Raw genomic sequence first — 16,247 nt, 5'->3', positions numbered from 1 at the left:
ATTTATAGCTTTGTTGTGTAACCCAGCCACATGCACAACAATTATATATACTAAAGGAAGATAAAAATAAGTAAAGCCTGCTCCTCCAAGAAGTTAAGAACAGATCGGTCAAGAAGTCTTATCTAAAAGTTGCAGCTTTGATGCAAGCACTTGCTATTAGATTAGCACCAAACTCATTTTGTAAAGATAATTTTTCTGTTGTGTACAGTATGTTATGCAGCTGTTTATTAAACAGGCAAAATGCATGGCATAAGGAGTATGTTTTACAATGGCTCTTCAGAAGACTTATTAAAGTTGCTTTGTGTGGGGAATCCATACTGTTTGTCAGAGATCCTACAGAAGGGAGCATCTACTATTCAAGAGCATCAAGGCATCAAGTGCATGAGATTAGATCTTGCGCTCTGGGTTTTCCTTCTTTACCTGTGCCAGAGCAATAGTTGTGAGAGCTTCTGCGTGGATAGTATGGGTGGACTGGAAAAGAGTTGGAGGGTAAGAGATCACTGAAGTATGCAGGAATCAGGGGGGGGGCGCGTGGCTGTGGAGAAACATCAGTGGTCAGAAAGGGGACAGAGGTAGCAGTCACAGAGAGTGAGGGTGGATGAATTTCTGAGTGATGAAAGGTAGAGACGAGCAAAAGCTCAAACAACATCCGCAGTGAAGGTGTGGACATCAAGGAACATACGTAAATAAGTGACTACCCCTTTGGACACAACAGCTGTGGAACAAGTAATTAACATCAGAGAGAGGTCAGACTTCCCTGTAGCCTATTCTGGTGAGCTGAGCTTTGAATGTACAGGTAAATTCTGTATCATTATATTAAGATATGCATCGTATGCTCTTTTCCATAGCTGCATATTCCAGGAAATCTAAATGCACATGGAGAGCCTGGATTAAGTTTACAGAAATGTGTTAAACTGCAAAATGTGTGCAATCAACCATATCTTATTCAGTGAACAGGGTTTGGATAAAACTTCAATCATAGAGCACACAAAATGCAATGAAAATGTATTTCCCACGCAAAATCTGAAAAGATATTTTCTTTGAGTACTACTAAACCAGTAACTGTGCTGTTTGTCAATAAAGTTATTTCTGTACACTCCATCATCACATGGTTCTCTAGCAGACAAGGTGAGGTAGAATCCCAAGGACTTCTACATGTACATTAAGAACAAAAGGAAAGCAAGGGACAAAATTGGTTCATGGGTTGATCAGAGTGGTCGTCAATGCATGGAGCTGAAAGAAATGGAGATTTTAAATGAAGTTTTTGCATCTCTATTTGCTCTGAAAGTTTTCACAGATTCTATAGAAGTGAGGCAAATCAGCAGCGGACCATATACAGATTACAGAGGAAGAGATGTCTGTTGTCTTAAGGAATATTAGGGTAGATAAATCCCCAGGGCCTGGCAAAATGTTCCCTCGGATCCCGTGGAAGGCAAGTGCAGAAATCCCATGGGCCCCAGCAGAGATATTTAAAACATCGTCAGCAATGGGTGAAGTGCCAGAGGATTGGAGGATAGCTAAGGTTGTTTCGTTGTTTAAGAAAGGCTCTCAGAATAAGCCAGCAAACTATGGATCAGTGAGCCTGACCTCAGTGGAAGGTATTCAGAGGTACTGGATATAAAAGTATTTGGACAGATGAGACTGATTCGGGTGGTCAAATCACAAACAAGCAACACACCCAAAATGCTGGAGGAACTCAGCAGGCCAGGCAGCATCTGTGGAAAAGAATACAGTCAACGTTTCAGGCCAAGACCCTTCGGCAGGACTGGAGAAAAAAAGCTGAGGAGTAGATTTAAAAAGTGTTTGGAGGGGAGAGAGAAACACCAGGTGAGGCACGCTGTGGTGATAGAGGACTCATTAGAGAATGGACAGGAGATCCTGTGGGTGAGAACAAGATTCCCGGATGGCATGATGAACAGCCAGTTGTCCATGTAGGTACCAATGACATAGGTAGGACGTGACGAGGTTTTGCATAGGGAGTTCAGAGAGTTAGGTGCTAAGGTAAGGGGCGAGATCTCCAGAGTTGTGTTCTCAGGACTGTTATCCATGCCACGTGCTAGTGAGGCCAGAAATAAGAAGATTATACAGTTTAGTAGGTGGCTAAGGAGCTGGTGTAGGAGGGAGGGCATAAGATCTTTGGATCATTGTGCTCTCTTCCAGGGATGGTGGGACCTGTACAGAAGAGACTGTTTGCAACTGAACTGAAGAGGGACTAATATCCTCGTGATAAGGTTTGTTAATGCTATACAGAGGGATTTAAACTAGAGTTGCAGGGGATGGGAACCAGAGTGCCAGAAGAGTTAGTAGAGAGGTTGTGGAGTCAGATGTTGGTAAGACCTCAGACAAAGTCAGGAAACAAAAGGTTTAGCCTGGTACGATTAATGTCCTGAGCTGTGTATGTTTCAATGAAAGAAGTATCGTATGAAAAGCGGATGAGCTCAGGTCATGGATCAACGTCTTAAATTATGATGTTGTAGCCATTAGCGAGACTTGGTTGCAGGAGGGTCAGGACCAACAGGTCAATATTCCAGGGTTCCGCTATTTTAGAGGTAACAGAGAGGGAGGGATAAGCGAAGAACTGGGTGGTGTTACTAGTCAGGAAAAATGTCACAGCAGTGCTCTGTGAGGACAGACTGGAAAATTCGACGACTGAGGCATTATGGGTGGAACTGAGAAATAAGAAAAGTATGACTATATTAATGTGGCTATATAACAGACCATCAAACAGTCCTAGGGATTTAAGGGAACAAATTTGTAGAGGGATTGCAAACTGTTGCAAGAAACATAAGGTTGTTATAGTAGGTGATTTTAACTTTCCACATATTGTTCAATTTTGATGGTATCAGAAATGATCTGGCAAGTGTGGATTAGGACAGGCTGTTTTCGGGCTAAGGTGTACCTGGAAACTGGGAGGACTTCTAAGGCAAATCAGGGTGGATAATTCCCTAGGGCCTGACAAAGTGTTCCCTCAAACCCTACAAGCAGCAAGTGCAGCAATTGCCTAATTTGGAGATTTTGCATGCAGTTTTGGTCACCTACTTAAGGGAAAGATGTAAAAAAGATTGAAAAAGTGTAGGAAACATTTAGTGCCTATAAAAAGCATTGACCCTCCTTGGAAGTTTTACAACATTGAATCACAGTGGATTTAATTTGGCTTTTTTGACACTGATTACCAGAAGAGACTCTTTCATGTCAAAGCAAAAAATAATTTCTACGAATTTGTCTAACTTTATTACTATTATTAAACACAAAATAATTGACTGCATAATTACACACCCCCTTCAAGTCAGTATTTAGTAGATACACCTTTGGCAGCAGTTACAGCCTTGAGTGTCTATGGATAGGTCTCTGGACACTGCAATTTTTTCCCATTCTTTACAAAATTGCTCAAACTCTGTTAGATTGCATGGGGATTGTGAGTGAACAGCCATTTTCAATTCTAACCACAAAATCTCAATTGGATTGAAGCCTGGACTCAGACTTGGCCACTCCCAGATATTAACTTTGTGTAACTTTGGCTTTATGTTTGGGGTCATTGTCTTACTGCAAAACAAATCTCCCAAGTCGCAGTTCTCTTGCAGACTGCAACAAGTTTTCCTCGCAAATTTCCCTGTATCTTGCTGCATTCATTTACTCTCTACCTTCACAAGCCTTCCAGGGTCTGCTGCAGTGAAGCATACCACAGCTTGATGCAGCCACCATGACGCTTCATGGCAGGGATGTTGTGTTTCTGATGACGTGCAGTGTTTAGATTATGCCAAACATGTTTAGACTGATGGCCAAAAAGCTCAATTCTGGTTTCATCAGAACATAGAAACTTCTTCCAACTGATTTCAGGGTCTAGAAATATATTCTGGCAAACTGTGGCCGAGATTTCACGTGAGATTCTTTCAATAGCGGCTTTCTCTTTGCCACTCTCCCATAAAGCTGCAACTGGTTAACCCCTGGGAAAACAGTTGTTCTATGCGCAATCTCTCCCATCTCAGCCTCTGAAGCTTGTAACTCCTCTGGAGTTGTCATAGTTGTCTTGGTGGTCTCCCTCACGAGTCCCTGTTTTGCGTGGTAACTCAGTTTTTAGCAGATTTTGGCAGGTTTACAGCTGGTCCATACTTTTTTTCATTTCTTGATGATTGACTTAACTGTACTCCAAGGGATATTCAGTGACTTGGAAATTTTCTTGTATCCATCTCCGGACTTGTGCTTTTCAGTAACTTTTTTGTGGAGTTGCTTGGAATGTTGTTTTGTCTATATGTGTTGTTATCGCCAGGATACTGACTCACTAGCAGTTGGACCTTCCAGATACAGGTGTATGTTTACTACAATCATTGCAACACCTTGACAGCACACAGGTCTCCAAAACAGATCTCTATTTAACTAACTATATGACTTCTAAAACCAATTGGCTGCACCAGTGATGAATTGGTTTGCCATACTAAAAGGGGTGAATACTTATACAATCAATTATTTTGTGTTTTATATTTGTTATTCATTTAGATCACTTTGTAGTGATCTGTTTGCACTTTGACGCGAGAGTCTTTTTCTGTTGATTAGTGTAAAAAAAAGCCAAATTTGATCTACTGTGATACAATATTGTAAAACAATAAAACATGAAGACTTACAAAGGGAGTAAATACTTTTTATAGGCACTGTATAAGAATGCAGCCATGTCTCAAGGACCTGAGGGAAAAGGAAAAATTGAATAGCTCAGGACTGTATTCTTTAGGATGTAGAAGATTGAGAGGAGATTTGACAGATGCAGACAGAATTATGAGCAGTATAGATAGAGTAAATGCAAGCTTGCTTTTTCCACTGAGGATGTGTGGGACTACAACCGGGGGTCATGGCTTAAGAGAAAATGCTGAGAAGTTTAAGGGGAACCCCAGAGGGTCATGGGAGAGTGGAATGAGCTGCTAGCACCACTGGTGCATGCAAGCTCAATTCCAACATTTAGGAGATGTTAAATGGATAGTAAGGATTTAGATGGCTATGGTCCCTGTTCAGCTTGTTGGGAGCAGGCAGGTTAAATGGTTTCAGCATGAACTAGATGGGCCAAAGGGCCTGTTTCTGTGCTGTACTTTTCTATGACTCTAGATTATGTCTTTCCAGTTACCAAATAACACTTAATAATACTGAGCTAATAGAAGGCTAAGTGCTAACAACAGGAGTTCTGCAGATGCTGGAAATTCAAGCAACACACATCAAAGTTGCTGGTGAACGCAGAAGGCCAGGCAGCATCTCTAGGATGAGGTACAGTCGACGTTTCAGGCCGAGACCCTACTTCTGTTTCCCAACCACCTTCCTATTTTAACCAACAGGCAGTACTGTCCAAAAGTCTTGGGACTCCCAGCTACTTATATGTGCCTAAGACTTCTGCACAGTACTGTTGATAGGATCCTAAAGAAAGCTTTGGTACATTGGCCTTAATAACTGAAAGTATCGAGTGTAGGAGTTGATATGTTATGTTAACGCTGTATAAGATGTTGCTGAGGCCCAAATTGGAGTATTGCGTGTAGTTTTGCTCACCTACCTACAGGAAAGATGCCAGTAGATTGAAAGAGCGCAGAGGAAATTTACAAGGATTTGAGGACTTGAGTTAAAAGGAAAGATTGAATATATTGAGGCTTTATTTTCGACAGCATAGAAGAATGAGGAGAGATTTGATAAAAGTATACAAAATTAGAAGGGGTATAGATAGGGTAAATGCAAAGAGGCTTTTTTCCACTGAGGTTGGGTGGACTAGAACTAGAGGTCATGGTTAAAGGGGAAATGTTTAAGGGGAACATGAAGGGAGCTTCTTCCCTTACAGGGTGTTTAGAGTGTGGAATTAGCTACCAGAGGAAGTGATGGATGTGGGTTTGATTCCAACTTTTAAGAGAAATATGAATACGAATAGGTTATGGGACCAAGCAGATTGATAGTTCAGCATGGACTAGATGGGCCGAAGGGCCAGCTTCTGTGCTGTAGTGTTCTTTGACTCTTAATGCCCTCTGCTAAGACAAGCATGGTTGCTCACAGCCAGAGAAAGAAATCTTGAATAGTTTCACTAAAATGAAACAATATTGCCAAAACACATTTTGCTTCTTTCCAAAGCAAGGTGAAATGTTACACAACAAGGAATTTCATTTTTCTCCCCCTTTTTAGTATTCAATGCACAAAAATCTAAATTATTTACCAGCCAAAAGAAAAAATCCCCCTCCTAGTATGTACATAGAGTCATGCCCTTGGAACCCTTCATAAACAATGAGCCCAAATCCGATTCCAATGGTTAGTACAGACAACACGATCAGCGCACTCCAGGAATGGCGGTAACCTACAAAAGACAATTAATAGCATTGGTTTCATGCAGAAGAGATCAAAAGTTGTAAATTTTCAGTTAAATAATATTGTAATTTATTTCTAGCATTCATTCAGCAAAGGACTAAAATTTTCATCAATCATGGGATTGGATTTAGGAGCCGAGAGGTAATGTTGCAGCTACATAGGACCGTGGTCAGACCTCACTTGGAATACTATGCTCAGTTCTGGTCACCTCACTATAGGAAGGTGTGGAAACCATAGAGAGGCGATTTACAAGGATATTGCCTGGATTGGGAGCATGCCTTATGAGAATAGGTTGAGTGAATGGCTCAGAAAAAACGGCTTTTTTTCCTTGGAGCGACGGAGGATGAGAGGTGACCTGATAGAGGTGTATAAGATGATGAGAAGCATTGGTCGTATGGATAATCAGAGGCTTTTTCCCATGAAATGGCTAGCACAAGAGGGCACAGTTTTAATGTGCTTAGAAGTTGGTACAGAGGAGATGTCAGGGGTAAGTTTTTTACTCAGAGAGTGGTGAGTGCGTGGAATGGGCTGCCGGCGATGGTGGTGGAGGCGGATAAGATAGGGTTTTTTAAGAGACTCCTGGACAGGTACATGGAGCTCAGAAGAATAGAGGGCTATGGGCAACCCTAGGTAATTTCTAAGGTAAGGACATGTTCAGCACAGTTTTGTGGGCCAAAGGGCCTGTATTGTGCTTTAGGTTTTCTATGTTTCTATGTTTCTAAAACAGATCATATCTTGTTGTGGAATCTATTGATAGGCCTAAATATTTTCTCAACACTCAAATTAACTCTCAAGTAATCAGGTTAAAAAGATGAGGAGGAAATTGCCTGATTATTATTCTTCTTAATAAAGGAAACACTATTTCTCCAGACTGAGAAGAACGGGCATGGTTGGAGGTACAGTGGAGTTGAGCTGCTCCTTGACAAGTCATTTCTCAAAGTACTGTACACGGCAATCAAATTAAGTCTGGTGCAAACGATTGAGATTCTATGAGCAAAAACTTGTTGGAAAAGCTGAATTAAGATTTGGCATTCAAGATGAGGAAGTAAATTGGATTAGACATTGGCTTAACTGGAGAAGCTAGAAGATGGCTGTCTCTCTACTGGATATCTATGACTAGTTATGTGTCTCAGGGATCAGAGTTGAACTAACAGCAGAATACCTTGGGGATTAACCTAAACATCAGACAAAACATAACCCACTGAAATTTAAAACTAGCTAACTGAAACAGGAGATCATATCAGAGAGCATAGATTAATTTCCCATCAAGTTGCACAAATACACTTTCAGATCTTGGTGGCGATGGTGGGGTGAGTGTCAGGATTAACTTTCCTTTTTTACTCTTTCCCTAACTACCTCATTTTTGACTTTGCTGTGTGAGATTCATAACATACTAGAAAATAACATGCAGTAAGATATATTACTTAGGATATTCAGACATGGGACCTTGATATGAACAGGAAACCTCAATTCGGTGTTCAAAGGATCAATAAGGACCACATAACTCAGTGGGTGAGGCAGACAAATAAATAACAACTGTGAGGGAGCAGACCAAAGGTCATTATGTGTATTTGTTTTTAATGTAGTCATTTGTCTTATCGAAAATAAGGATTAAGCCTTAAGATTGCAATCTAAAATATTTTTGTTTTATAAATTACAGGCACTTGCTACATTCACATATACTTACCTTGTACTTTATTTTAATCCAGTCAGGATAATAAATAATTATTCATAAAATTAATGAGATAGGCTATCAATACACTAAATTACTCACAGTATCTCTCTGTACTCCAGGAGCTCTGTTACAGGATTGCCTGGATGATGACATCACATGATTGACATATGCTATTGGCAATTAAAATATACAATTGACTGGAAGTATGCATATGTCAGGGCTGCATTGGACCATTATGTTATATAAAAGTTAAAGCATAACGCAATAAAAAACTGTTCCCTGTCCAAATCAAGGTCCCATGTCTAAATATCCCATTATTTTGTTCTTCTTCCAAGAACGAGCTAAGACTTCTTTAAGGTATAATTTATTTACTCATTTTATTGTTCCGTTCATTTATCTTATAGTCGAATTGCTCAAAATTATATAAGCAAATCCTGATGCATCTGCCAATCAGCAATTATGTAAGTATCATAAACTTAGTTAAGTATTTAATTTTTTAAAAATCACGTGTTATAGAGAGTGGAGGTGGTGGGGTGGGGGAGGGAGAGAAAGGCAGGAGTTGGCAAGCAACCTAGCAAGAAAAAAGACTGTTTATGTTAGACCACTCTCATTAGATATTACACAGGAACCCTAGACCTCAAGAAATAAACCAAATCATGTTTTTTGGGGGAACCGGTCTACTTATGTGATATCATACAACCATCACATTTCAGATACTGAGGTGGTGAGTTCACATTGCTCATATAGTGAATGCATGGTTAATTAAAATGGCGCATCATTTGTGTAATAATTATGCAGCAATACCACATTCATTTGGGTCGCTTGAATAAAAAATTTGTTTTCATGTACAGTATGTCTATTGCTATACTTACCGATGGCAAAGTCATAAGCAGAGCTGTTTCGGTTCAGCCTTGTTGGGAAAGGGAGATGGTAAGCTCCTATACAACTTTTTGAAATTGCATGCTCAACTAAATGAGAGAAAAGTTGAAAAACATTCATTCAAATCAATCATAAAACAAGTTTTAAAGTAGCTGTTAATAATTTCCAACATCAATTTCAAAATTTTTTCACTTTACACTAACAACTTTCTATAAGAGTACCATCAAGGGTGTCCTGTTTGGCAACATCATTTTGTGGTATGGAAGCTGCAAGGCAAGGCCCTGCTGACACCAGTAAAAACCAAGAGAGGATCAGTGAGTTCTCCCACCCCCCACTTGTGGCATTTACCAGGAGTTTTTCAGACGAAGGGCCCAGAGCATAGTTGAGGATCCCTACCACCAATCCCACAATCTCCTTGACCCACTACCATCAAGAAGGAGATACAGAAACATGAGGACTAGGACTACCAAACTAGGTAACAGCTTCTTTCCTCAAACCGTGAGAGTAATGAATACCCTGCCATCACAGAGGTCTCGTCATTCGGACTCTGAGCTGCTCACTGCTCACTGAACTTCTTACCTGAGCTGCACACTGCATGCATTTTAAATTATATTTTATTAACTTACTTATGGCAATATCTTGGTTTATGCAGTGTCTGTTATATATATTTTTGGGGGTGCACCATGGTCCAGAGGAATGTTGTTTCTTTTGGTTGGTTGTATGTACAGTTACATAACAATACACTTGAACTTGAACTTTATTAGCTTCTATCCAACTTGCACAGAACAGGATCAAGTGCCTCAGGGTTAGTCATTAGTTACTTGTCGTTATCATAATGCCACCATTCAATGCAGTCAAACATTGAGTTAAAACATCAAAATTTAGCAGTTAAAACACATGGATTTTATTTGCATCCATCAACTAAAGGCATTATTAAAAACATCATTACGACACTGGTTCCACAAATTTCCAAGCTTATTACATCTCTTCCCCTTAGCATGGATGAAAACATGCATAAAATTTATTTAAACTGTCATCAGAACTGTAAATTTAATAGGTATAAATTTAATCCATTGGTGGATTTCTTGCAGGTTGCTAATGACATGATTCAGTTTGCACTGGAATGTCACCAGAAGATGATAATATCGTATTTTGAGTTATGTCCTTCATCATGACATCATTGTCAGAAGAATGTGAGGAAATTTCTGTTTTCAGCACATTCAGATCTGCTTTGAAGTAATAATCATAAACTCTTATTTCGTGTTTTCCTTCTGATTTGTAAGGATGAAACATATAGTGGTGCTTAGCTCTGAGTTCTCCAAATCAAAATGTGTTCCAAGACACTTGTCCATCAGTAACTCAGCAACTGTAACAGCTAAGTCCTCTTTCTCTAATTGTGAATAACATTGCTCTGCCCTCAATGAAATCATGATGCAAAACCAATCGGTTATCTCCACTCTCCTTAGAAGGTGACAAAACGGCTCCATCATTTTAAAGGGATGTATCACAGGATCATGACTTCTCTATGTCAAAATGAACAAGGTACTACAAATTTAGCACCAACTGCTTTCTTGTTCAGAAAACTGCTTCCTGCTTATTTGTTCATTTCCCTTTTGTCTTTTAACACAATGGTTCATGTAGAGGCAAAGGCACTCCGTTTAAATGAGACAGGAAGCATTCATAGAACATATAACAAATCTACAGCACATTACAGGCCCATCAGCCCACAATGTTGCACCGACCATGTAACCTACTTTGGAAACTGCCTAGAATTACCCTACTGAATAGCTCTCTATTTTTCTAGGCTCTATGTACCTATCTAAGAGTCTTTTAAAAGACCCCATTGTATCCGGCTCTACCAATGTCACTGGCAGTATATTCCATGCACCCACAACTCTCTGTGTGAAAAACATACCCTTGATATCCCTTCTGTACCTGCTTCTAAATACCATAAAGCTATACCCCCTTGAGTTAGCTACTTCAGCCCTGGGAAAAAAATCTCTGACTATTCACACGATCATTACCTGTCATCATAGTAGGAGTTCTAAGTAGGCCATATAACCTGTTAAACTAGTCAGACTGGTTTCATTCAACACTGTTTACACTAATGACTATCAAGTCAAGGATCCACTTAAGACTATAACTACTGCAGCAAAATCTTTTTTTCTCAAATATACTCGTGCTTCTCAATGAAAGTGCATCTTCCAGTCTCTTTATGCTCTTGCCAAAGACCGAAGTGTCATGTCAGTGTCCTTCAACACCAGGAAGAACATCGATAAAACTAAATATCATCCTCTGGACAAAAACTTCTTCAGCTAATGGAAGTTGGATAAATTGAAATAGTTCAAACTGAGTGTTTCAAACCTTTGTTCATATCAAGGATCACATAGATATGTCCTCTTGCTGCACGAGCAATCAGATCATCAGTCAGGGGTAGAGGCTATCTGTCCACCTTTGCTTTTCAATCTACACAAATTTGTCTTTACTACAGGAACTAATGGAGCAGCAGAATCAGTTCAATAAATCTGCTTCCTTAGTCTCTGCAGCTTTTGCTGCACTCAATACTGTAAAATATACGTCTTGCTTTGCAGAATCAATCAATTTTGGATTCCATACTTTGACTGCTACCATATCTATCACAAAATCCCTAGGATACAGACAGCTTTGCAAAAGGCTATCTGAGGATACAGCAAATATTCAGAAAAGTTAACAGAATCTTATAATTTATTGCCAGGAGAAATCAATGCAAAAATAGGGAGGTTCTGCTTCTGATAAATAGAGCACTGGTGTAAAAGTCTAAATATTACTTTAATGTGGCAGGAAGCATCCATAGTAGGAATTCTAGATAGACTGTAAAATCTATCAGACGGTCAGATGGGGTGCTCGTGAGACCACATCTGCAGTACCTTGCACAGTATGAGTCTCCTTATTTTAAGTAGGAAGGAGTTCAGAGAAGTATTACCAGATTAATACCTGAAGTAGTAGTTTGGCTTATGAGGAAAGATTGGACTGACTTTCCTTGTATTGCTGGAGTTTAAAAGACAGAGATGGAATTTGATTGAAACATATCAGATCCTGAGGGATGCATATGGGGAAGGAGATTCCTCCTGTGGAAGAATCCTAGGAGTCACTGTTTAAAAGTATAGGGTTAGAAGGTCATGAGTTTTTGCAACAACTCTCTTCCTCAAAAGACAATGGAAGCTGCATCTTCAAATATTCTCAAGGTAGAACCAAAATACTCTTGACAAGACATGCAAGGTTAGCACAAGGAGACAGGAATTCAGATTTAAGGTTAGTTATCATTGTATTGAAATCCTGAGGGGCCAGAGGCTTGCTCTGTTTCTAATTTTTTTCAGGCTCAAACTCATGCATGCTCTTGGAGTACCTTTAATCTAGCTTTATCTTTAATAGCTGGTTCTTGGTTTGGAAAATCTGAGGAGGGAAACTTTCTTCACTTTTTTTTTGCAGATTACTTTTCCTTGATTATGAAATATGAAAAAAAAAAACAAGTGACTCCTTGGCTTCAATGTATCATCTGGCTAATGCTGCATAGTTCTGGTTCACATGTATCACCCACCATCCTGCTGTAGGAGTGTTGCCACTGACAGTCTCCTTCCTTCAATGAACGCAGTCAAACTCATGTAACCCAGCATCCAGAGAACGCTGGTAGCTCAGAACTGGGGCATTTTTTGGACTATTGAAAATTACTCCTATTCAAATCACAATGCATATTTGATTCACCTTTAAGTGTTAAACAATGTATAATAATTTTCCCAGTAAACTGGAATGGATCCATTAAGGTCTGGGACATTAAGAGAGCCTAGCCAACAAGACACTGACAAACTTCTTGGTCTCTTTAATGAAGACACAAAGGAGGCTAAAGATGCTGGAAATCTGGGGTAACGCACACAAAATGCTGGAGGAACTGAGCAAGTCAGGCAGCATCAATGGAGGGAAATGGGTAGTCAATGCTTCAGGCCAATATCCTTTATCAGGGCTGGACAGGAAGAGGGCAGAAGCCAGAATAAAATAGTATGAGGATCAGTTGGTGGGTGATGAGTGAATGCAGGTGCTAGGGGGAGGCAGGAGGGTTGGGGAGTGGGAATAAAGGGAGATGTGAGAAAAAGGCTTGAAGAACAATTACTCTGATAGGAAAGGTTAATAGACCATAGAATAAAGAGAAGGAGATGGGGAACTAGAGGGAGGAAGGTCTGGGTGATGGGCAACTTGTGAAGGTGGGGTTGGGAAAAGAGGAAATATAGGTAACGGCCAGGATCTCCCGGTGGCCAGCCATTTTAATTCCACTTGTCATTCCCACACTGACATGTCTGCCCATGGCCTCCTCCAGGGCCACACTGAGGCCACATGCAGGCTAGGGCAGCAAAAACTCTTATTGGCAATCTCCTACCTGACAGCATCAATATCAATTTCTCTAACTTCCGGTAACCACTCAGCACTGTTTCCCGCACACCACCCCCCTCCCCCACGCCCCCAACCCACACCATTTTCCATTATCCCTGTAGCCTCTTTACCCTTTCTCTTTCTTCTCTCCAGCCCCCAAGACCTGCCCATCACCTTCACCTTCCTCCCTCTAGCTCTCCACAAGCTTCCCTTTATTCCATGGTCTACTGTCTGCTCCTATCAGATTCAGCTCTTTGCCTCTTCCACCTATCTCCTCTTAGCTTCTCACATCATTCCCTTTTCCATCTCCACTCCCACCCTCTTGCCTATGCCCTCACCTAACAACCTGCCGCTCATATTCCTCCTTCTTCTCCTACCCTGTTTTTCTGGCTTCTGCCTTCTTCCTTTCCATAAGACCATAAGAGATAGGAGCAGAATTAAGCCATTCGGTCCATCAAGACTGCTCTACCATTCCACCATGGCTGATTTATTATCCCTCTCTACCCCATTCTCTTGCCTTCTTTCTGTAACTTGATGCCCTTACTAATCAAGAACCTTTCAACTTCCGCTTTAAATTTACCCAATGACTTGTCCTCTACACCTAGCATTGGCAATGAATTCCACAAATTCACCACCCTCTGGTAAAAGACATGTCTCCTCATTTCTTTGTATACCAAGATTGTGCCCTCTGGTGATAGAGTCCCCTACTGCAGGAAACATACAGTAGTCTCCACATCCACTCCATCTAGGCATTCTAATATTCAATCGTTACCCCTTCGTTCTTCTAAACTACACCAAGTACAGGCGCAGAGCCATCAAACATGCCTTATTCATTAACCCTTTCATTCCTGAGATTAATCTTGTGAAAATCCTCTTGACCCTCTCCAATGCCAGTACGTCCTTTCTTAGATAACCAGCCCAAAACTGGTCATAATTCTCCTTGTGCAGTCTGATGTGAAAAGAGATCTCAGAGCAGAGGATCATCTATCACTGTTTCCTGCTGTTACTTATCAAAGGCATTTCCTTCAAGGGTTTCATTTGAAATATGCAGAATATGAACATAAACAATGTGTTTATCTCATGTAGCAACTTTTAATGTCAGACCGATCAGCACACAGACTGGAGTGCGCTTGCTGCCCATGCCACCACGGACTCTCAGATTAACATTGATTTATATACCAACTCTCTCTATCCTTGAGCACATCAACAAGTGTGTAGATAGAGTGACGTCACAAAAACAAATAAAAGTTTTCCCCAATCAGAAACCATGGATGAACAGAGAAGTTCGCCTCCTGCTCAAAGCCAGAGATTCAGCCTTCAGGCCTGGAGACCGGGAGGCTTACAGCTCAGCCAGGGCCAACCTGAGGAGGGGAATCTCTCAGGCTAAACACATATACAAACAGAGGATTGAGGAGCATTTCAACTCCTCGGACGCCCGGCACATGTGGCATGGCATACAGGTCATTACAGACTTTAAACCACCTGGTACTGTGCCCCCTTCCAGCTCTGCTTCCCTCCCTAATGAGCTCAATTACTTCTATGCTCTCTTTGACTGAGAGAACAAGGAGGTCACCCTCAAAGCGGATCTCCCACCTGGTGAACTGCCTGTCTCACTTTCCACCTCCGACGTTTGTGCCACCCTGAGCAGGGTGAATGTACGGAAGGCAGCTGGTCTGGATGGAATACCTGGCCATATGCTCAGAGTCTGTGCAGGGCAGTTGGCCGGGGTCTTCACGGACATTTTTAATCTGTCCCTGGCCCAGGCAGTTGTCCCCACAAGCTTCAAGATCACCACCATCGTGCCAGTGCCGAAGCATTCCACTGCCACGGGCCTGAATGACTTCTGTCCAGTTGCACTCACCCCCATCATTGCAAAGTGCTTTGAGAGACTGGTTCTATCACATTTGAAATCCTGTCTGCCCTCTACCCTGGACCCCCATCAATTTGCAAATCGCACCAACAGGTCAACAGAGGACGCCATCTCCACGGCACTTCACTCTGCCCTGACCCACCTGGACAGCCCCAACTCTTACATCAGAATGATTTTCATTGATTTTAGTTCAGCATTTAATACTGTGATCCTCTCCAAGCTGATCGCCAAACTTCGCCAGCTTGGTATCAGCTCATCCCTTTGCAATTGGACCTTGGACTTTCTGACTAACAGACCCCAATCAGTTAAGTTAGACAACCTCTCCTCCTCCACTCTCACCCTGAACACCGGCGTGCCCCAAGGCTGTGTGCTGAGCCCTCTTCTGTACTCCCTTTTCACCTATGACTGCGTTCCTGTATACGGTTCTAACTCCATAATCAAGTTCGCAGACGACACCACGGTGGTTGGCCTGATCAGAGGTGTTGATGAGACGGGCTACATGGACGAGGTCCAGCACCTGGCCACGTAGTGTGTCAACAACAATCTGGCCCTTAACACCTAGAAGACCAAGGAGATCATTGTGGATTTCAGGCATGCTAGAACCACACTCATGTCCCCATCTACATCAACGGAGCTGTAGTAGAGCGTGTATCAAGTTTCAAATTCCTTGGTGTCCACATTTCCGAGGATCTCACCTGGTCCCTGAACTCCTCCATCCTGATCAAAAAGGCACAACAGCGCCTTTATTTCCTGCAGAGCATCAAGGAAGCTCATCTCTGTCCCAGGATACTGACGGACTTTTACCGCTGTACCATTGAGAGCATACTCACCAACTGCATCTCAGTGTGGTATGGCAATTGTCCCGTATTGGACCGCAAAGCACTCCAGCATGTGGTGAAAACTGCCCAGCGGATTATGGGCACCCAATTGCCCACTATTGAGAGCATCTACCATGAACACTGCCTGGGCAGGGCGAAAAGCATTATCAAGGATGCATCTCACTCTAATCATGGACATTTTACTCTCCTCCCATCTGGTAGGTGCTATAGGAACCTCCGCTCCCGCACCAGCAGGCACAGGAAGAGCTTCTTCCCTGAGGCT

General features: G+C 41.6%; 1 protein-coding gene across 2 annotated transcripts in view; it reads right to left on the bottom strand.

The window, feature by feature from the left end:
* Positions 1-16,247, bottom strand: part of LOC134349537 (transmembrane protein 182-like) — an 80,939-nt gene that overhangs the window by 16,907 nt on the left and 47,785 nt on the right. For both annotated transcript variants that reach the window (XM_063054016.1, XM_063054017.1), the window contains exons 4-5: positions 8,869-8,964; positions 6,173-6,310 (exon numbers count right to left, since the gene is read on the bottom strand). In XM_063054016.1, coding sequence (XP_062910086.1) covers positions 6,173-6,310; positions 8,869-8,964 — 234 coding nt within the window. The remainder of the gene's footprint in view (positions 1-6,172; positions 6,311-8,868; positions 8,965-16,247) is intronic.

This window comes from Mobula hypostoma, chromosome 7 (assembly GCF_963921235.1).
Source record: "Mobula hypostoma chromosome 7, sMobHyp1.1, whole genome shotgun sequence".
Taxonomy (NCBI): Eukaryota; Metazoa; Chordata; class Chondrichthyes; order Myliobatiformes; family Myliobatidae; genus Mobula; species Mobula hypostoma.
This window is presented reverse-complemented; position numbering and strand designations above follow the sequence as displayed.